Here is a 23,068-nt window from a genome sequence, read left to right on the forward strand (position 1 = left end):
TCATGTGAGATCTTGACAATACAAACTTACACAGCAAGTCTGATAAAAATCTGTTCAGAAATATGATCTAAGGTTATTCACAACTTCAGCCAATCAGATACAAGATCACCTCATTAATATGCATGGATGTCACTCATAATCTCAATAATCTGAGATCTTGATGACACAGGAAATGTGACCTTCACAACACCAGCCAATCAGATGCAAGATCATCTCATAAATCTGCATGGATGTCACTCATGAATGAAGTCATTCAAGATCTTGATGACATGTGCCTACAAACCAACACTGATGAAAATGATATCCAAATAGATTGCTCAAAATCCCAGCAAATCAAATGAAAGATCACCTCATAAATCTGCATGGATGTCAATCATAACTGAAATCATTGGAGATCAAGATAACATAAGCTTACACACCCAATCTAATCAAAATCTAATAAGAAATATAATCTTAAATACCAAATCCTATCAAAATTTGATGAGAAATACGGCCATTAGAGAGTTCCCAAGCATAGCCAATCAGATGCAAGATCACCTCATTAATATGCATGGATGCTACTCATAATTTAAGTCATCCAAGGTCTTAATAACATGGACTTACACACCAAACCTAAGTGAAATGTAGTCAGAATGTATCCTCCAGGGTTTTGACAAACAAGTGTTGATGAGCAGATGGATGACAGACGGTGCATCATGCAGATAAAAAGACCACAGCTTACTTACCCACTGACCTGCTGAGACAAAATGGCAAAAATCCTCACCCTTTGGTAATGACCCATGATCCAGGATGACACAAGCTAAATGTACATACCTTCCATATTTTTGTTCATGTGCACATTCAACATCTGCATATTTTAATATTAATTCTTTCATTCTAATGATGCTATAATAACCCATTAATAACTTAAGCATATCAATCATTCAATTAATTATACAATCCAAGTTTAGGTTTATGACCCATTTAACCCTTTACCTCATGCAAGCGTCTTTGGACGCCTCTATTCCATTTGCATGGAAGCGCCTTTTGATGCCTGCTGTAAACATCAGCCATTTTGAGCCGGTTTATCATAGTGCCACCCTTGGGGAAAACCCCCTATTAGATACTACATTCATTTCTGTGAATGACAATTACGTCAAATCTCATGGTCATTGTTTATGCACTGGTCCATATCTGCTATTTAAAGTAGCTGGGTTGTAATCTCCACTCTCCAAAATGGCGGTCGTGGATTTCATTCAGTACGTACAAAGTTTTCACGATTAGCATCACAACTATGAAAGATTCAATAACTTAGGTAAAGGCTCTGAAATTGATGCAGGCAGCAATTAGTTTTTATAAATTATCAACTTCAGATGACTTAGTCATGTAGATGCAGATGAAAAACTTGTAAATTTCAAGTATGAGAAATGGCAGCTATGGTTGGTCATGCGGCCTCACTGACATGATGGTGAACAAGTTCTCTCAAGATTTTAAAGCACATAAAAATTCTTCCGTGAAAAATAATTACACATCAATAACAATCAGACTTTACTCTTAAATTTTTCCACACATAATTGATGTGTACCAAAAATTAAAAATGGTTAAAATTCTGTTAAATGTAACATACACTACATTGCTTAACAGTTAACAGGCAGGCCTATGCATATGGAGTTGAATAGGTAACAGGTGTTCTATTTATAGCATGCTGCACTTTGTAACTATGCTCTATGAGGTAAAGGGTTAAGGCTATAACTGACTTTTGAACTGGACTTCAACTTGGGCATGCACTTATGACGTTTCATGTGTTAAACTAACCTTTCTTTGAATGCTTTTTCTGCCATTTCTCTGGCTGCTTTTTTCACCTTGAAAGAAAGAGCAAACCTTAAAAATGTGAAAGTTTCTATAATTAAAAATACATCAGATTTTAAAATCCTATTTTATATATCCATTATCAATGTGGAATGAGCATGTATAGTATCCCATAGTCTGCACATCTTTTGTTCTTTCAACCCTGGCCAAGTTACCATGTATTGGTCAGGGAATTCGTTAACTGCAAATTATCGTTCAGGTAATTCATTAACTGCAAAAGTGAGTGACTGATCAAAGCAAGACTGCAAATAATTTTGATGACAACAGATGTATACTTGTTACTAATAACAATTATTTTCTTGTTTGATTCAGAGAAAACAATTATATGTTGATATTAAACATTATAATATTTCTAATTTGCTAAATCTTGCATTTCATTATACTTATTTATCATGTTCATTTTTAAACAAAAGAATCTTTTTTTAGTTGATTAATTTCCTCTGAGAACATTAATATTAGGAATTACCCATGCTGCCTTCAAATCCAGCTCTCTCTCAAAGACACATAAACATTTTTCCATCTATATATCAAATAAGTGAATGAAAATAACCATTACAGATTACCTCCCATGCCCTTGCAATGTGGCCACATGTATCCCGTATGTTTAACAGTTTTTTCTTAATCAAAAACTAAAACAGGATGATCACATTTCTGGGGAATGGACTAATAGTAAAGTAATCTGGTAAGTATTCTCTGAGAAACCTAATTTACAACAAAAAAAATGTCCTTTCTTATCGAATACATTATCATATGACATTAACAATAAGAGAACTGAGAAAAGGAAGGCAAAATGCTTGAGCATTTAGTCTCTATCCACATCACCCTGCAGAAGCACAATAACCACTCTACATAAAGGATCAACTTCTCCAAATGAGAAGGCTGCACAATCAAAGATTATGTACTTATACTTGTTTGAAAGAGATGCCTGTGGGATTCTTCACCTAGTTGTTGTCTCACCAGCAAAGTTTCCTGGGTGAAGCCAGTGAAAGTTATGTGGCCATGCTTGGAATTGAGGCCACATCAAAAAGCTAGAGAAAGTAGACTTGGTCTGACACTGTATTGAATTGGAACATACATTTGATGGCCAGGCTCATATTTCAAAGGCCGAGGACTTCATGAGATGTACATTGTCCTGCAAGAGATCAGAGTATACTGATAAAGTCAAACAAAACCAATTTAACTAAGAGGCCAGAGCCTGTCAGGTTACATTTTGCTCTCCGGTCTTAATTGGTAAGGTTATGACTGAGGTGATATTGTGGGTGCTTTGACATTCTCCATGCAAATCAAATAGCATTTGAATGTGCTGAACAGGTCCAGAAGCTTCACCTTGATCAACGGATCAATCACAGAGAGCAGGTGAATAGTTATTTTGGTTGCCTGTAGTAATTGATAATTGGGTCTTAAAGACAAAACTAGGTTGCACCATTAGTACAGCTGAACTGTGGAAAGGAAACTGCGCATAATTCTGATCCATGAACAAAACATGTGGCTCATTCACCTTGCACAAAATCTTTTTTAAAAAAAGTGCCATCAGGAAGCAAGTCTTGTAATGATAACAGCTTCCGTGAGGTAAAAAAAACTGGGCCTCAAATGTGGTGAGCCACATCAAGACCCAGAAAAGGTTGGGGCAAGGAGAGTGAGAATGAGCACTGCCTGGATGAGTTGAAATTGGACAGAAAGTTGGTAACATCCTTTTTGTGAGAACTATTGACCCATCCATGATGAATGAACATTTCTAAAATCATGGAATATTAACCATGATCATGACAGGGACCAATGTTTTTTTCTTCAAAGAGGAAAAGATGAAAGTAAGCCAACTGGATGATGGTGGCTAAGAGTAGTGTGAAGTCGATAACATGACACTAGTCAATGAAAATGTGCCACTTCCCCTCATACACCTTCAAAGTGGAGAACTTCAAGCTGCCAAGATCCTCTCTCTGACTGAAGTACATAACTTTTTATGCAAGGCATAAGGAGGTGTTTAACGAGACATGGATGGAATACTGATGACCTCAGTTGCATGAGCCAATTGTGAGGGTCACTACAACTTTTCAGGGAACCTCTGTCACAAGATCAGGCACACAGCTGACCAAGGATATGTCCCATTGGAGAGGGACATACATAACTACTTTGCAAGCCTTGCTCCATATCTTCTGGATTAGTTGTGATACTAAAACCACACTGGCGAAGGAATATGCTCCACCCAGCTGTTTGACAGTGCATCAGTCAACCAGGTCTACGGATTCAGGAATGGAGAAACAATTGTAGGCAGTTTGTTGTTCCACTCAACACAAATAGACATATCATTGGTAAGCCCCATAGAATGCATACTTATAGAAAGATGGACGGGTGTAGAGACCACTCTATATAAAGCATTTGGCCCCTCCTCAATAATGAACTGACCTGGGTATTGGTCTGGCCAGGATATGTCAGACTTGTATGCATATAAATTATTAGGCACACCAAAAAGCTCCAGTGATTATGTCCCCCAACCCTTGTCTGAAGAGGTAGTTTGCCATGGTTGAGTTGTCTGACATTATCAAAACCATCCTCTCTCTCAGATGTCCTCCCTTCAAGCTTGGATAATGGCCTTCATTTTCAAGAGAATGATGTGAAAAGCCTTCTCTTTTACTGCCCACTTACTTCTGACTGTAAGGCAGCAAGTGTGCCACCTAATCCGACAAACTGATATTTGTACCAACTGTGACTTCTGGTCGGAAGGCTTCCAAATATTTTACCACCAATAGCCACTCCCTGTCTTGCCAATGAAGCAGAAAGTGGTGGATTTCACTAAAGGTCATAATCTGGTGACCTCAATGGCCCGAAAAGTGGGTGCTACTATGCTAGAAAGTCCATATGAAGAGTTCGAGATGAATAAGAACTCAATATTTAGTACTAAACTATACTGGCTATCCATCTTACACTGTGAAGAAGGGAGAGACAACTGTTCATATTGTAAAGTGAAACAAAATTAACCAAGTGTTGTTTTTTTTGCTGTTGCAGAACATCATCCAGTTTTACCACCATCACTGTGGATGATATGCTGAAGTGGGATTGTGTGCTGTCCCATATCTTTGTCCTGCAGTGGCAAAACCAAAGGAATTTGTTAGAAGCCATGTGAGGAGATATATGGGTACGTTGAACAGATCAATGCTGATTGCATATTCATCGCACCACACTAACAGCTGAATGGACCATGCTGTCTCTATTTTGAACTTCAGGGCAACAATAAACTGACTGAGCTGGTTCAAGTCTATAACTGGTCTCAATTTTCCATTGGCTTTCATGACCAGAAAAAGTCTGTAATAAAAACCTAGTAATATTTTCATCTTTGTGGGATTACATTGGATCTCCATCAAGAAAGAAGAGGATAAAAGAGGGGGGGCCCTCAATGAATGGCATCCAGAACACCTCCAAAAATGACTTAGTTTGTCCAAGTCATTCAAGAGTCCCTATGAAATGACTTCCAATCAATTGTCGGGAAGAGGTTGATCCAAGTATGGCAGAACAGGAGTCTGGCACCCACAAGAGGGCTGCTAATGGGCATGTGGAAGAGCAAGTTACTGTTGGATGGTGAGAAGCTTGGCAGAGGTGAACTCAGTTTTTACTCCCCCTCTTGGCCTGCCTCTGAAAGTTAGGGGAATATGGATGTCTAAAGTTCACCTAGCCATGAAGTAGTTGCTGCCAAGATGAGAGTCAGAACAACAAGCAATAAGGGGCCATAATTCCTATAAATGACAATGTGGAATCAACAAGCAATCAAGGGTCATAATTCCTGTAAATGACAATGTGGAATCAACAAGCAATCAAGGGCCATATTTCCTGTAAATGACAATGTGGACTCAACAAGTAATCAAGGGTCATAATTCCTGTAAATGACAATGTGGAATCAACAAGCAATCAAGGGTCATAATTCCCGTATATGACAATGTGGAATCAACAAGCAATCAAGGGCCATATTTCCTGTAAATGACAATGTGGAATCAACAAGCAATCAAGGGTCATAATTCCTGTAAATGACAATGTGGAATCAACAAGCAATCATGGGCCATAATTCCTGTAAATAACAATGCAAAATACTGGAAACTAAACTCATTCAAAATCTCACCAGTCTCAAGTCACCAACCAAATGTGGTTGAAATCTGAGAAATATTGTGGTGAAGATATCATGTGACCATAACTCCTCCAAATACAACTAAACCCACAGCTGACACAGAAAAGTCTATGCGACAATGTTCATACCACATTAGATCATAACAAGCTGACTGGTTCTTGAACTATGCTGGTTACAAGGATCTGTAGTTATGATGATTGAAAACTGGTTGAAAAAGGGCAATAACTCAGTCAAAATTGGACCTGAAAACCTGTCAACTATCAGATGGCATCCAATTATGTGTTACAGAGCTATGTTTAAATGAATCGACAGACAGATGGATGGATTGAACAGGTGATTACTGTAGGACTCCGGCATGTAATGTGGTCAACCTATAATGAATACAAACCTCCTCTGGGACATTATCCTTTTGCCACTGTGGGACTTGAGTAACATTATGACCAGCATCCAGTCTGTATGGACCACCAAACCCTCCCAGGCCAGCTGTATTGCTACCACCTGGTGCCAAAAGAAAAAAAGGTACACTGAAAACAAGTGACAGATTAACATTTGTACAAAATGAATCCTTCCAAACAAATGTCACTTCACTATTGCTGTAATCTTTTCAGCAAGCGGTTGAGGTAATATGCACATAACCAGCATAAGTTAACCACAATAGATTTATATTGATAGGTTATCCATAATAGATTCATACAGCACAGGTTATCAGTAATAGATTCATACAGCACAGGTTATCCATAATAGATTCATACAGAACATATTATCCATAATAGATTCCTACAGCACAGGTTATCTGTAATAGATTCATACAGCACAGGTTATCCATAATAGATTCATACAGCACAGGTTATCCATAATAGATTCATACAGCACAGGTTATCCATAATAGATTCATACAGCACAGGTTAACCATAATAGATTCATACAGCACAAGTTATCAGTAATAGATTCATACAGCACATGTTATCCATAATAGATTCATACAGCACAGGTTAACCATAATAGATTCATACAGCACAGGTTATCAGTAATAGATTCATACAGCACATGTTATCCATAATAGATTCATACAGCACAGGTTAACCATAATAGATTCATACAGTACAGGTTATCCATAATAGATTCATACAGCACAGGTTAACCATAATAGATTCATACAGCACAGGTGATCCATAACAGATTCATACAGCACAGGTTATCAGTAATAGATTCATACAGCACATGTTATCCATAATAGATTCATACAGCACAGGTTAACCATAATAGATTCATACAGCACAGGTTAACCATAATAGATTCATACAGCACAGGTTATCCATAATAGATTCATACAGCACAGGTTATCCATAATAGATTCATACAGCACAGGTTATCAGTAATAGATTCATACAGCACAGGTTATCAGTAATAGATTCATACAGCACATGTTATCCATAATAGATTCATACAGCACAGGTTAACCATAATAGATTCATACAGCACAGGTTAACCATAACAGATTCATACAGCACATGTTATCCATAATAGATTCATACAGCACAGGTTATCAGTAATAGATTCATACAGCACAGGTTATCAGTAATAGATTCATACAGTACAGGTTATTAGTAATAGATTCATACAGCACAGGTTATCAGTAATAGATTCATACAGTACAGGTTATCAGTAATAGATTCATACAGCACAGGTTATCAGTAATAGATTCATACAGAACAGGTTATCCATAATAGATTCATACAGCACAGGTTAACCATAATAGATTCATACAGCACAGGTTAACCATAATTGATTCATACTGCACATGTTATCCATAATAGATTCATACAGCACAGGTTATCCATAATAGATTCATACAGCACAGGTTATCAGTAATAGATTCATACAGCACAGGTTATCCATAACAGATTCATACAAGCTGAAATTAATGCAAATGGTGCAATGGTGAATATCAAATGTCTATTGCTACTAACATTTTACAGGTATATAAAAATACTATGGTCTCCATTTTTCATGGGGTACCAATTTTCATGGAGTTTGTCATTTCAACAAATCATGAAATTAAAGACCAAGTAAGCAATGAACCTTCTGTTGAAACAACATAACCCCTTACAGTGAAATTTATAAAATTAAATTAAATATAATGAATTTACCATAGTTAAAATGATATAAACTTTCTAAGTAGTTTGGCAATGAGGAGAATGGCTAGTCCTTTATTTAGACAAAATGATAATGTGGAATATTAGAGTTGTATAACACATTAAATTTGACAATGAATGCTTGTATCTTGGATAAATGGTAATGGAAATTAGGGTGGGTGTTTAATTCTCTAACAGACAAATATCGATATGGCAATAATTTGTGCCAGAAACCTTTAATTTTTAATATCATATCCCTGTTACAAAAACAAACAATTTCATACCAGGTTCCATGCTGGATTCTAATATGACTTCTCTGAGACTCCAGCCATAATAGGGTGAAGTTGGCAAAAACAGGTGTTGGTGTTGGTTTTGTGTGGTTTAACGCCATTTTTCAGCACACAATAGGCTATACATGGCGGCCAGTATTAATGGCGGAGGAAGAACCCAGGAAAACCCCGGAAAGAACCACCAACCCACGAGAAGCTACAGGCAAGCTTTCTCACATACCCACATTGGCCGAATCCGAGACTCAAAACCACGTAGACAGAAATGAGATGGCAATGATCTGTAATGGAGAGTGCTTTAGACCACTCGGGGTCCCAGAAAAACAAGTAAAAGAGTAGAAAGTTCACACTTTAAACTTTTGCTGCTACTTGTTTTCTTCTCAGATGATTAAAATTAAATACCATTACAACTTTTTAAAAAGATCAAAAGATTTTGCTTATTTTCCTTCACCAGCAGTTGTTGTATAAAATAGTTATGGCAACCTTGAGAACAGATTATAGAAAGATACTGCAACTACAGCATTAAACTTTCAACTTCTGAAGCATTAAGTTTGTTTATGGCAATCATGATCCAGTTAATCACAGAACCAAATTAGTAATACTATAAATAAGAAAATAAGAAAATCATAAAAATGCAGGCATTAACCCCGTTAATTGCACACATTTTGTTCTAAGTATAAAAAGCAGCAATTTATTTATTTATTCTGCATCAAGAGCAGCATGAACATTTTTATTTCTAAAGTTTTGTAAATTCTCAAAAAAAAGATAACTGCAGTAAATACATCAAATGCTACACTCTTTTAATACTTAATATAATTTTCTGACTATAAACAAAGCTACAGGTAACAATAACTGTAAGTTATGATGCATAACAATTGTCTCTCCCTCCGATCTCTCTCATTTTGTGCACATCATAAACTCATTTTATTAACAAGATACAGAAGATGCATCTAAACACAAAAGAAAGACTGTCATATTGAGCTTTTTTTTAAGACACGTCATAGATTTGTACAGCTGCAATAGACTAATATTCTATGCACTATGCTGAAAGATTAATGGGAGAAAAAATGAATTTGACATGGTTTTCTGTTTTCTTTGTGTGCCACTAGAAACAATTTTATGCAAAAATATCACAATGCCTCATTCAATTTCTTAGTCCATATTACAAGTTTAAATTCAATTTTCACAAACTAATAGCTTATAAGTCTGACAGAGAACAATAAACATTTTTATGCAGCAGTTAATGTTTATTTTGAAACACTGATGCCAAAAATAACATTGAAGCTCAGCATTAAAGATGCTGACCAATGGCTCTTAGGAACTGTGGGTACATGTACCTCCCGACTGACCACTATTTAATACGAGGTGGGAAAACTAACAAGGATGGTGGCTGACTTCACATGATGAAACACACAACACTCTTTGGCAAGCACTTGATAGAGTAACAAAACAGTGATGGAGAAATTAACCTTTTTCATAAAATTACCTTGTTAATGACACGGAAAGTCACTGAAAAAAAGTGCAGCTATCAATAGAAAAATTCTATGCATTTAGAAATCATTTTCTAACTCTTCAGAAAAAGCTTCTGACAATTTCTTTTAGCATAGCTCACATATGATATTGCAATACGTCATTATATCCCACGTACATGATTGAATATGTGTATTATAAACAGTACAATTGTTTGTAATCTCTACTAGTCCTACTATATATACTGACTTATAAGGTGTTGTAATTTTGCTCGTGTTTTATAAGTATGACAAACAAAATATTTGATAAATCTATAGGTAATGTTGAAAATTTTAGACATCTGCAATGCATATAAAATACTGCCAATTCAAATAAATTTATGCTTTCTGGCCACTACTCCCATCCAGAAAAGTATCTATGTACATATGTACTGTGTTTTTTCATTTCATTACAGAATTCATTATACAATACTTGTATCTATATTTATTGGGATTTTAAAAGTTGGAAATTGTTAAATTAAATATTACTTACTGTAAAATGAAGTGTCCATCAATGTTGTTTACTATGGTGTTTACTAGTATATACAATGCTTCCATTTTCATGTTTTAATTTGAATTTGTATTATATTTTATGTATTGTTATAAAAACACCATGTTTGTTGCAATACAAATTCTGATTTGATTTGTATCTGCCTTTCTCATAAGCCATATCTAATTCATGAGTTATATTTCATAAGATATCTGCTAGTGCATGCTCTTAACTTGTCAAGGCAGCGCCCACTTTGTTTTCTCCGCTGATAATATTCTGATTAAGCTACAGGTCTGCTACCTGTTCAGTGCCAATTTCCGACCTTAATCCCTAAGCTTGTAAATAGTGAAACTAATATATTTTTCCATTTGACAACCATTTGATTAGGCCACGAATTTCCTACCAGATCTATGCCAAGTAAAGTCTGTATTCAGTCAACAGTGCTTATTTGAACTCCGTGATCATGCTGTACAACAGACATCACTTCAGCTGCAGCGTATCCTTTCATAGATTTCACAGACTGCAAGATCAAAGTGTCACGTACAGACCATAAAGTTCAGTCTCCATATAGGTATCCGCAAATGGCAGTAAATATCAGGAAATGGACTTTAGGAAGACAAGAACTTGATGCAGGATTTCAGAGCTTTACTGGTGACTCAAACAACGAGGACAAATTCTTTGGCTTTGTACCAGATGACATTATTCACTGACATAGCACACTGTGAATCACAAAATAATGGACTTAAATTGTTTATTTGCAAATTATTTGGAATTAACAAATAACGTGACAAAGTGAACTGGATCATTACGAGCTACTTCTGTTATCCTGATCTGTTACCTATAACTGAATTCATGGATGTATCATAGAAATAGATTTAAAATGTCAAGCATTATGTATTTCTATGGATTTTGTTATGTGAAGATTAAAGAAATATAAAATTGTCCATTTATTTGTTATATATTCCACACAATAATATAATTGTATTTATTTAATAGTTGTATTGTATAACTTTTCCTATCCATCCATCCAGTTTGGCTTGCTTATTTTTCCAAAGTGCAATTCAGACTCAAGTCATCCTAACAGGAGATCTCACTTGCAAAATACACCCCAAATTTAAATGAGTCACCAAGAGAATCAGCCCTAATATGAGGGTTGGGTCATTTCATAGCCAACTCATTTTAAAAGCAAGTATATAAAGTAGTTATTAATCTTAATGATTATCTTCATTTGCAGAAATTATTATTGCTGCATGTGTCTTTGAAGAAGAAAAAAATGACATTTATTCATATTGGAAAGTTTAAACATGCTGCTAACTTCACACAAACTTGCTTCAAGGCTGATCAGTAGAACAAATACTCTCAGTGGTATCTATCTTATATGACTGTCTTAAATATTTGTGCTAAGATTGCAACTTTTCTTTTCTATTTGTATGCTACATTCAAAAAAGTGTCTTGGAAATTGTATAGGATTTATAGGGAAACTATTGTAAATTAATAACCAGTACAACAAACATCTTTATCAAATAACATTGTGAAAAAACATTATAAGGTCCCACTTCATGTAGAATTTCTGCATGTGTGTATGCTTGTAGGTGTAAGTAATCAAAAAACAGTAAGGTACGTTGTAGGTAGGGCATTTTCTGATATATTCTCTATCATGGGGCCTGGGTATAAAAAAAAATGTATACATGGTATTTTTCTACATTATGCATGTTTGTCTGTGTATATGCCCAGCTGGGTCATTAGTATAAACCACAGGCAATATGTTACTACTGAAGTTTGTACAGAAAATGATAAGAAATTGATGTCTGCTATAATTCAAGTTATAGCACTGGTATGTTTCATACGCTTGTTTAGTTTGTCAACTCATTGAGGAGAGGTATCATAAAATCTAAGTAGATATCCACCAGACTTTGTTGACAACCACCAAAAACAATGGATATCCACTATTCATAGTGGACATTTAATCTTTTCCATCCGTTTACATGTAGATGGTATTAAGTAGGTAATCGTAAGACCACGAAGTGAGTACTATAAAGCATTCTTAGGTGTCTGAAATATTCATTCATTAATACTTTAAATAGCTGGTAATATATCCTAAGTATGAATTACATGTATGTTAATTAGCTCACCTGTTCCACCTGCCCAGGTGTTTCCTCCAACATGAGGCTGATTGTCTGCATCAACCTTCCCATGTTTAGGACCGTCTGCTTTCCTGTCACTTTCTCTCTCTTGTGTTATCTGGGTATATGAGAACAAAAGTACTTTTGTAACAGAAACTTAAATAACCTGCAAACCAATCTGAACTACTAATATAACTTAGGCTGACTTTAGTAATATGCAGCCTTTGACAGATAATATACACAAATATCATACAGAATATAGCAATAACACACTCTGCTGTGCAAAGACTCCTTGAACAGTCATTACGTTCAGTTAACTGAAACTGTACAATATTGATTCTATCAGAGAGGAAGCTATGATGACCAGTATTTTCAGATCACAGTATATCAAACATGCTAAATAAGTGAATCCAGATTTCTTGATTGATCCAAAAAAAATATGTTACTAGAGATGAGTGCCATCAAAAGTATCTGCAATTTTTATTTTAGTCCCCTCCTTCTCAACACCCTCACCATCATCCTCAAGGATGCATTTAGAATTTGAAACCATTGTTGCCATTTACTCATCCTTATAAAACATCACACTAAATAATATGCTCACCCTCACTTAAACAGTGTAGATGGATTTCATGTTAAAAGAAGAGTCGATATTACCAATGAATCAATTACTTCTGACCCCACCCCCTCCTCCCCTGGGAGGAACTGCATCCAGAATCTAAAATGTTTAATGTCATCTCTATCCAACTGAAATCTCAGGCCATATATGATCCTTGTTCAGCACAAGCTAGTGTAATGTACAAATAGAATGACAGACTTTTAGGGCTTCACACACAAAGAGAAAGGAATAAGACACGTTAACAGACTATGCTAAGTTAATCTCATGACCAGATAACTTCTTTTGTAAACACAGCAGTTTGACAGGGATTTAGTTGCCAATGAAGGAATACATTTTTGCTAAAAGTGAGAAATGTTGGCAGAAGAATAATTTAAATTTAGAAGAAAAAGTGAAAGTTATTGGAATCAACAAAGAGGAGCAGATTTATAGGGTCAATGCTGTAAAATTTATGCTGGAAAGACTAAAATAACTAACATTGTTAAAGAGAATAAAGTATTTTGTAGATGTGGAAAAACAGAATGGATGGAGAAAGACAGAGTTAAAAGATGCTTGCACCCTGATACAAATTACAAGGTTTTTGAATGGTTTTGCACTGTGCATGCCAAGAACATAGCAATAACAGGTCAAATGAATAAAGAAAGGACAACAATGCTCTTAGGAAAAAAGTGATACGACAACTTTACTGCAAGCAACAGGTGCTATGACTGATTTGAAACCATGTGACTTTAAAATGAAAATATTAAACATCTCAGAAATAGTTCTGACTTTCATCATACATAATTATTACTTATATATGTGTGATCCCCTTCTAGAAAGACTACCTCTTTTATAAGACCACTTTCCAGCTGCAGAAGGGATGACCTGTATATAATATATACAGCTAATCAGTTCAGTAACTTGATCTGGGGGCTTGTATTGTTTCGAGTTGGATAATAGAATGACATCAGATTTCATTGATTTGCCTGGAAATAAAACTATTTCTGATGCTAAAAGTCAGTGTTTGAGGAGACACAGGAGTGACATCCCCTGTCATTGGGGCTGGGGTCATGTGATGTATAAAAAACATGCCTGTACATAAAGGCAAGGGAAGTTTTTGTTCACGTGCTAGATTACAGTTCATTCAAAATGTATTTAAGGCCTCTCACATCAGATCACTCTCACAACGAGTTGAATAATCAAGATACATTCTAAAGTGTGGACGGCTCTAAGTCAAATTATACAAGTTGGTCGAAAAAAGAGATCTTCCTGTTTCTCACAGTCATGTGTAAGCTGTCTACCACACATACTACTACTACTACTGCCAGTAGCTTCTCGTGGGTCGGTGGTTCTTCCCAGGGTTTTCCCGGGTTCTTCCTCCACCATTAATACTGGCCGCCATGCATAGCCTATCGTGTGCTGAAAAATGGCGTTAAACCCCACAACAACAACAACAACAACAACTACTACTACCAATAAGAGCAACAATATTGGTATTCAGTATATGGTATTTGTTCAAAAATGAAGTCTGAATGGTGAACCTGCATAGAGAGGTCACCTGTGGTCAAAAGCTGGTATGGCCTTTTCCCATGGGTGACCACTAATGACAGGTTTGACTGTAATGATTATAATTCAGTTTTCATTGCCCTATATTTAACACAAATGATGATGTCTAGCTGATTCATGTTTAAATATCTGTGATCAAAGTTAAAATGATTGCAAAGATTATATTTCTGTGTTCAAACCTGGATTGGTTTGGAATCCTCCCAACCAATCATATTCCTCCATTCCTGTAGAGACTGCTCCAAACGCAGAAGTGAAGTTTCCCACAAGCGGATACACCCACCGACATCAACTGTTACTAACCCATCATTACTCATGCCCGCTACAAGGATGCTGGTGTCTGACACATTGAACATCCAGGAAGCATAAGGTGACATTCTGGTTGCTCTGAAAATGTAATGACCTAACATGAGTCATTTTTTAAGTCAAAATCAAATCTATTTGATAGGTGATGCAACACAAAAGTTTACAATTATGTAATTGGAATAATTTACAATTTTGAATAACAAGTCCATTTATTAAGGTTAAAGATGGTTTATCTACATTGGGATATGGAATTTTATATGCAAGTTATCCTAGAAATTTTTCAAATCCACCGAATGTGCTAAAAATCTGCACCTCATAAAAAATATCACTCTCCACCTATCTATCTGATACTCATCAATGCTACATAAAAATAGTTTTAATCCATGGCATACATTCAGGAGCATTGTTAAATCCAAAATACTGATGTTCTTCCAGATTTGTAACAAAGAACAAGACCTCCATGATGCATGTATGCTACTTTTTGCAGGGCTATGGGAAAGAAATTACAAAATCAGGATACATAGAAAAATAAAATCAGATGCATTAAGAATAAATATCTACAAGAATTAATTTTGTCAAGTGTTCATCTGAATAAACATTAACTCACTGCTTCAAATTTTCCTAGAGTAAATTTGTGTGATTTGCATCAAAAGTTTTCTAAGCATTTTGGAATATGCACTTTTGTTACAGATTACAAATGAAATAACAACATAAGAAACATTTGAGTGAAATCGAAACAACAGAATATAGACAAACCTAGTTGCTTTAAGTGTGAATTTCATGGTTCCGACACTTTTCTAAATATAAATTTCCAGGTCTTTTCCAAGTTTTTTCCAGGATGAAATTAATTTCTTCAAGGTTAACATACTGAATGGAATTAAAGAACATTTTGGATTATAAAACATGCATTTTCCAAACCTGACGATGTTTCTCTTTCAAGACTCTCCAAAACATATATGTCAGAAAAGATGATCATGTACAAAACCACAAAATGAGTCACACGAAACAAATCTTACTATATTCCTATAAACTGGCATTTAAAGCCATTTCATTGTACAGAATACAAATCCTAACTTTACTTTGCTGACCAGCATTATGTTGCTACGTGGAAACAACATAATAAGCATAAATTATTTTGTTTCCTTTAATTCTAAAGAATTCTAGAGCAATATATGTGCACGTTATACAAAGTAAACATTTCCTATCACAGTATGAAAATACCCCAATAAATGCAAAGTATCAGAATCTTATCTTGTAACAAAAAAAAATTAAACCCTGAATTTATGTGTGCCAATAAAATCTCAAACAAGATTTTTCAACCAACCTAAACTCCTTAAGATGATTTGGTTAAAAATTCCAACATTTAAAGCCATTTACAAAAGGGTTGATTTAAATTTTGACAAAAGACCTTCAAAATTATATATTGTTGTATAAACAAGGACCGAAATTTCTGGAAAATCATCTCGTCTTCTTGTAGTTCAATAAACCAGTCCCAAAACCTGTACTGATACATGGGCTCTTATTGTTTCTTAATATATAATAAAAGGGATGACAATTTCCCATTTCTCCTGCATTCTATTTAAGATCTGAAACCAATGCTTCAAGCTACATATCACTGTGTAATAGTTTCGCTCCAAAGTTCAGCTAAGAGATTCAACATTTTTCTAATCCAGGTTTCCTCCGCATATTCCAATCCCATTTTTCACATTTGGACATTTAGGATGGAGTGTGGGTTCAGAGCAATTACAAAAAAAAAAATTAGAATCTGCTGCCACCATAAGATAGCTTCCCAGCGGGCCTAGCAAATTTAAACTATGCTATAATGACTTATACCTGCATGAAATCAATAAGTAAATTATTTATTTTCTCAAAAATGGCAAGTATTATATTCGTGATGTCTTTAATCTGCTGACAGGCTAGAACAAACTCGGCATAGATGAAACCTGACCCGGTACTCACCATTTGCATTAATAGTCACATGACTTCACAACTCTGAAACACCGACATCGGAAGTCCAATAGTCACGTGATATCAACAACAAACTCCTTTATAATGTCATTGTACAAAATTTCAATTATATTAAATGAAAGTCTGATACCTTTTGTAAAAACCAGAAAGAACATATAATTCTCAACATATTTATTTTGAGAACAACTACAAGAAACTTGCCCAATCTGACTCATCAAGCAGAGTAGTCTGGTTCCCTGCTTCGTATGCTCCCTGCATGTGCGAGCACATATCAACGTTGTAGTCACGTGATACAACTCCGGAAGTAGGTCTCGGAATAAATATAGAGAATTTTGTGCTCTTTCATTTTTTTTTTTATTGCAACCAGTATACGACTTTCATTTAATATTTTTTTGTACAATATTTGAAAATGACAGTTGTGAGATTCTGTGTGCTTGTGCAACTAGCAACTGAAATCGCTAGTACCAGCTCAAATTTCATCAATGCATTAGTTTTATCGTCTTTCAGCAGATCAAAGACATAATGATTTTAATACTCGCAATTTCTGAGAAAATAAATAATTTTCATATCGATTTCATGCAGGTATAACTCAGTTTAACAATGTTTAAGTTTGCTAGCCCATCCGCTAAACGGCTATGCTTTAATGTCACCATGTTAGCCTCTTGTGATGCTAGACTGGTTTTCATGCCTTTGATATAAAAAAAATACAGCTATCAAGCTGCCTGTGAAACAAAAAGTCTACTAGATGAATCTAATCCACTGAGAGTTTGGATTGTCTCAACAAATATATTTATGGCAAGCATCCAAATGATCCATACTGCAACCTCCTAATATTCTGGTTAGAACTCGATAAATGTAACTCACAATCAGTTCAGTTATGACTCAATTACGTAATTGTTTTGGGCATCAAGTTGTGGAGGAAAATTCCCGGTTTTTTCCAGACTTTTGTCAATATTTGCAAAATTCAAGAACTTTTCACAGTTGGGAAAAAAATTATCATTTCTCCTGACTTTTTCCCGATTTCCTGGTAGCGTGGGAACCCTGGAATTTAATGGCTGTAAGGTGAGTGATTTTTTAATTAATTTAAGTACAGTACAAATCTTGAAAAAGGTAGAAATTTTAAAATTAAACAACATATTCATGTTATACACATATAATTCATGTGGTGTACTGTTTAAATTGTAAACGTCAGCATTTAGGGGGAACCAAAATAAATGTACACCTCAAGATAGAGGGTCATATTTTGGACACATGACTGTTAAGACAAATATCTGTCTTAACATTTCATTACAAACTGAACAATTTCGAATGAAAAGTTAACTGGATCTGATTTTGTTGTGCATAGATTTCTGTAAACTTATGACAAATTCACGAAAGATATCAGGAATCTTAATCTGTTTGAACAAAGTCAGCTTATTAAAGCCCAAGTCAAAATGACATACCTGCCATAACTCCATGTGTGACATGAAAGTATAATTTTTGCTCCCAAACCCCCTGACATGGTCATGTTTAAAATTTTCAGTCTTTTAAAGCAAAAGAAGACCCAAAGAAACAAGGGGGAGAGATACCTTTCTTGTGCCCATGACATACGCCTGTACCATTTATACACAGTAAACAGTCTTACTTAATGCTCATGGAAAATTGGGGCAAATTTTTTTCACATTTAATTGTTTTGACTGTTCCACTAGTCTAAGTGGTTAGAGTGTCCATCTTGGATGCAGAAGGTCACGGGTTCGAACCCCAGCTGGGTCATACCAAAGACTTATAAAAATGGTATTAACAACTGCCTCACTAGGAGCTCAGCATTAAGAGGTTGTTGTTGTTGTTGTTGTTGTAGGGTTTAATGCCATTTTTCAGCACTCGATAGGCTATACATGGTGGCCAGTATTAATGGTGGAGGAAGAACCTGGTAAATCCCCGGAAAGAACCACCGACCCTCAAGAAGCTACTGGCAAGCTTTCTCACATACCCACATTGGCCGAATCCGAGACTCGAACCTATGCAGACAGAGGTGAGATGACACTGATCCATAACGGAGAGCGCTTTAGACCACTTGGCCACTCCAGGCCCCGCATTAAGAGGTTAGTGTTAGGAATGGTTGGTCTGGTGTCAGGATAATGTGAATAGGTGGGACATCATGCAACATGTCTGTGGCATGATGCCCCAGTGCTAGACATCACTATTAACTGCCACGCTGCAGACATGACTGAAAAATTGTTACAGCTACATTAAAATCCAAATCACACACACACACAAATTTAATTGTCATAGAAGTGATTAAAATGTCAGTCAATCAGAGATAAACAATCAATGTTTGTTAAAGTCAGATTTTACGTTAGTTGGACCAGTGTGGAGGTGCCTTTCATTTCTGAAGACAAAATGCAGCTGTGATAAACCATCAGTAATGTAAGCAAAACTATATTTTAGAACTCCTGGTTGACAGCGTTTGACTTTGTGAAGCACAGCAGCAAAAAGGGAGCATTTTATTCTTTGCACATACTGTCAACACCATATCACATTAGTCACTCTGTAGCATATAACATGTTTATACAGTAATGCCAAACAGCATCAAGAAAATGAATGCACAAATGCAAAGCTAAATCCCAAAATCAACAAATGTGTTTAAACACTCTAAGTTTAGTGGCTCCTGCATGTCTGACACTCCCTCACTGCAATGCAGATGCAGAAAGAAACTTCCTATGTTGAGACAAATTTAACAAGATCTTCACGCAAATTTGAACAGTACCATCAAGTGTCTTGTCAATGCAATATTGATCTCTAATGACACTCCTATCACTTTCAACCCCCTCCGCCCACCTTAACTACTGAAAACAGTAAACATTACATCTGGTTAAGATGGCATTCAACTCTTCAAGGGATTCTAAAGTCAGAAACCTGGTCCTTTTTAAAAATATTATTTAATGTCTGTGTGGTTATGATTATAGGAGTGTGTGTGCTGATATCTGACAATGCTATGCTAGCCTTTTTTGGAAAAATAATTTCTGATGACAAAGTAGCTTTTAAACAAATATTTAGAGTATTTATGGTAGCAAAAATCTCATTTAGATAACTGTCTATATAATTGCAAAAGACATCTGGTGGTCAGCATTTAAAAATGAACATGTAAGCATTAAAGTATTTATTGAGATATACTGTGTCCAATCATTCAAATTCATATATAATGTTTCAGAATGGTTACCCTGGGATAGGGATGTATCGAAGCTTGTGATTGGCCAGATCTGATACCTCCATATAGCCACTTACATGAGGCTTTTGATCTGAAAGACACAAGTAGTAAATGCTTGATAAACAAGTTTCTGAAGCTGTCCCTGTAACAAAAATTTATGAAAATGTGATGAGGTGGGTAAATTTAATGAAAATTTAATTTTATCATTAAAAAAAATAAATGATAATATCAAAGTGTGCAACAGCAGTTTCACCATATTATTTCATCTGCATTTGACTCGTGCTGCATCTCAACATGTATTTATGCAACCTGCCTTTAAAATGGCTAAAATGAACTTCTTCCATTTTGGCTTGAAAATTTTATACCATTCTTTCCTCCATTCATGCAGATGACATTTGCACTTCAAAGGCTCACGGTGCATATACCATAAAAATGCTGCCGTGTTGTCATAAGTATTTGACGTACAGGGTTTCCCAGATTTCAATCTTTTAGCTAAACTTTGGTCATTTTCTTCAGGATGATCACAGTTGATACAACAACAAATTTAACTTCTAAAAAGTGGATGATTATACATAACTGAGGGTTAAAGCAATTCCATAACACCAACAAATTCATAGATTACCATCTCTACATGCTTATAAGTTGAGTCCCACTGCAAACTACATAGACCCTGATTTGCTGCTACATAATGCATCAGTAGATTAGGGTTGATTTTTTGTTGTTGTACTGATTACTCCTAAAACAAACTGTACAGACCAAAATTTTCCAGCCCATAATGAGAATGAAGATTTGGGTCTGTGCGCTTTGCACTTGGATTCAATTAATAAGCAAGTATTACAGTTTTTTATACGTTGTTGTGCTTTGTACTACATGGACTACAATCTGTCCTAATATAAGGGCAATAACATAGTAGAACAGGAGTATGATGAATAGTACATTTTACATTCATCTAACATTTGATGTCAAGTATTTAGGAAATTTGCCATTTTTGCAAATGCAGAAGTTACCTCCCTTTTGGCAAGGGATTGATTCAGTCAACCCCACACCAGTCCATTTAGTAACTATTGAAAATACAATATGTAAGTGCAAAAACAATTTTTCTAAATTTAACACGATTTGAATGAAACAGTGTCGATTAGTATATCAATCAACTGTGTACCTGTATAAATATACAAATCTTGAGATTTGTATTGTCACTTTAATTCATACTACTCTGGGTCACGATTATTGATGTTCATGTCTATATTATATATTTCTGATAAAGTAAATTAACAAATGATTCAAATTATTCATTAGTCTTTCAATTTAGCCAGTCAGCAACCTATCTGTTATCTACAAGTATGTGGGATCTTAATCATGAACATCAGTCAAAGGGTCTTCATGGAAATTAATCTTGTTAAACAACTATTTAACAATGTTAAAGATAGACTAACCTTCAAAAGAACCCATTAAAAGTCAGCTACCAAATACATAGGCACATACCCAACCAGGTACGGGTTAAGGTAACGTTAAAGTTCCCCCACTTTTTGAACGAAAACAACACCATGTCTTTTCCAGATTTTTCCTGGGTCAATTGACATTTTAAGATTAACTTATGGCCCCAGCTAAACAGAAGCATTGACATGTATTATGTCACAGGTAACATATTTTTAAGGAGGGGTATAATGATTCAATCATGATAATCATAACACTATCGACATAATAAGACATGCAACAAATTTGTTTGATATCACAATGCTTCTAAAAATCAAACTATTAAAAAACTACATTTTCTAATGTCACTAATCAACCAACTTTATCACTACCATGTCAATACTGCTAACATTATTGGTCTGCAGCCAGCATGCTTGCTTGCAATGAAATGGAATTCATCAGAAAAAAACTGTTTTGGCTGGCTAATGAAGGAATCAATAAAGAATCTGACATCGCATCTCAGTGTCCGGGGTCGAATTTGACAGCTGACCATTAGGTTGATATACAATATTAAAAAAATTGTGAATATTTGCAAAATACTCATTTCAGTACAACCCTTCTTAAACAATGAACACCACCGCAGTGCAACATTGGTTGTAAATATCATTATGTGAGAAGTAATAAGTGCTATTATTCGTTGTATGTTACCTATTTTTTTCCACTGCCAATTTGTTAAAGAGAGTAAAATTATATTAACTTTCACTTAATCTGAATTTTCATTAAATATATTTTACTGTTTGGCTAAAATAATGTAACTAATACTGAAGAAAAATTTCAGACCTCAGTGTCTGGAGCATGGTCTTAGAATGTTAGTAGCGTCATACTTAATACATGCATAAGAAGGCTCAGTGTTATATTACATACATTACAGATCATTGAATTAATGGCCAAAGACAAAGAAGCAAGTGAATCTAACAAGCAACAAAGTGCTCATCCTCAATTACATCTTCCCTGTAGTGAGATTTGGGTTTACCCACAACCTACAAAGAGTGGAGACATATTGTCAAGAAGGATTTAATGGTTTGTCAAGTTTGTTTTTCCATGGTAAAGTACAGTGGTAACATGAAAAAACAGGGTAAAACATATTCACAGAACGCATTCCAATAAAATGTAGGAGATAGATAAACAGAAGTATGAAACTGCTCAATCAAGAGAGAAAAGGAAAGCCAGATTCAGTTCATCTTCAAGCCAATTTGATTTGCTTAATGCGTTTAAAACCACGCTGAATCCCGTTTCTTCAAAAATAAAAGCAAACTTTATTATAAGTTCTTAAATGTAAATTGATCGTGGACATGTAATATAGATGGAACAGCAGCTAAGACATGCTGGAATGTTATACTGAGATGAAACAGTGGCCTTGCCATACTGGAATGTTATATTGAGATGGAACAGCAGCCATGACATGCTGGAATGTTATATTGAGATGGAACAGCAGTCATGACATGCTGGAATGTTATATTGAGATGGAACAGTA

General features: G+C 35.3%; 1 protein-coding gene across 1 annotated transcript in view; it reads right to left on the reverse strand.

Annotated features, from left to right (window-relative positions):
• The window catches only part of LOC149781244 (von Willebrand factor A domain-containing protein 8-like), a 203,976-nt gene that overhangs the window by 33,372 nt on the left and 147,536 nt on the right, over positions 1-23,068 (reverse strand). Inside the window, exons 36-40 of the mRNA XM_089935327.1 lie at positions 20,134-20,212; positions 14,843-15,047; positions 12,515-12,623; positions 6,351-6,460; positions 1,795-1,841 (exon numbers count right to left, since the gene is read on the reverse strand). Of these exons, the coding sequence (XP_089791453.1) occupies positions 1,795-1,841; positions 6,351-6,460; positions 12,515-12,623; positions 14,843-15,047; positions 20,134-20,212 (550 nt within the window). The remainder of the gene's footprint in view (positions 1-1,794; positions 1,842-6,350; positions 6,461-12,514; positions 12,624-14,842; positions 15,048-20,133; positions 20,213-23,068) is intronic.

Source organism: Sinohyriopsis cumingii, chromosome 15, assembly GCF_028554795.1.
Source record: "Sinohyriopsis cumingii isolate HCF-2022 chromosome 15, ASM2855479v2, whole genome shotgun sequence".
In the NCBI taxonomy this organism is placed as follows: Eukaryota; Metazoa; Mollusca; class Bivalvia; order Unionida; family Unionidae; genus Sinohyriopsis; species Sinohyriopsis cumingii.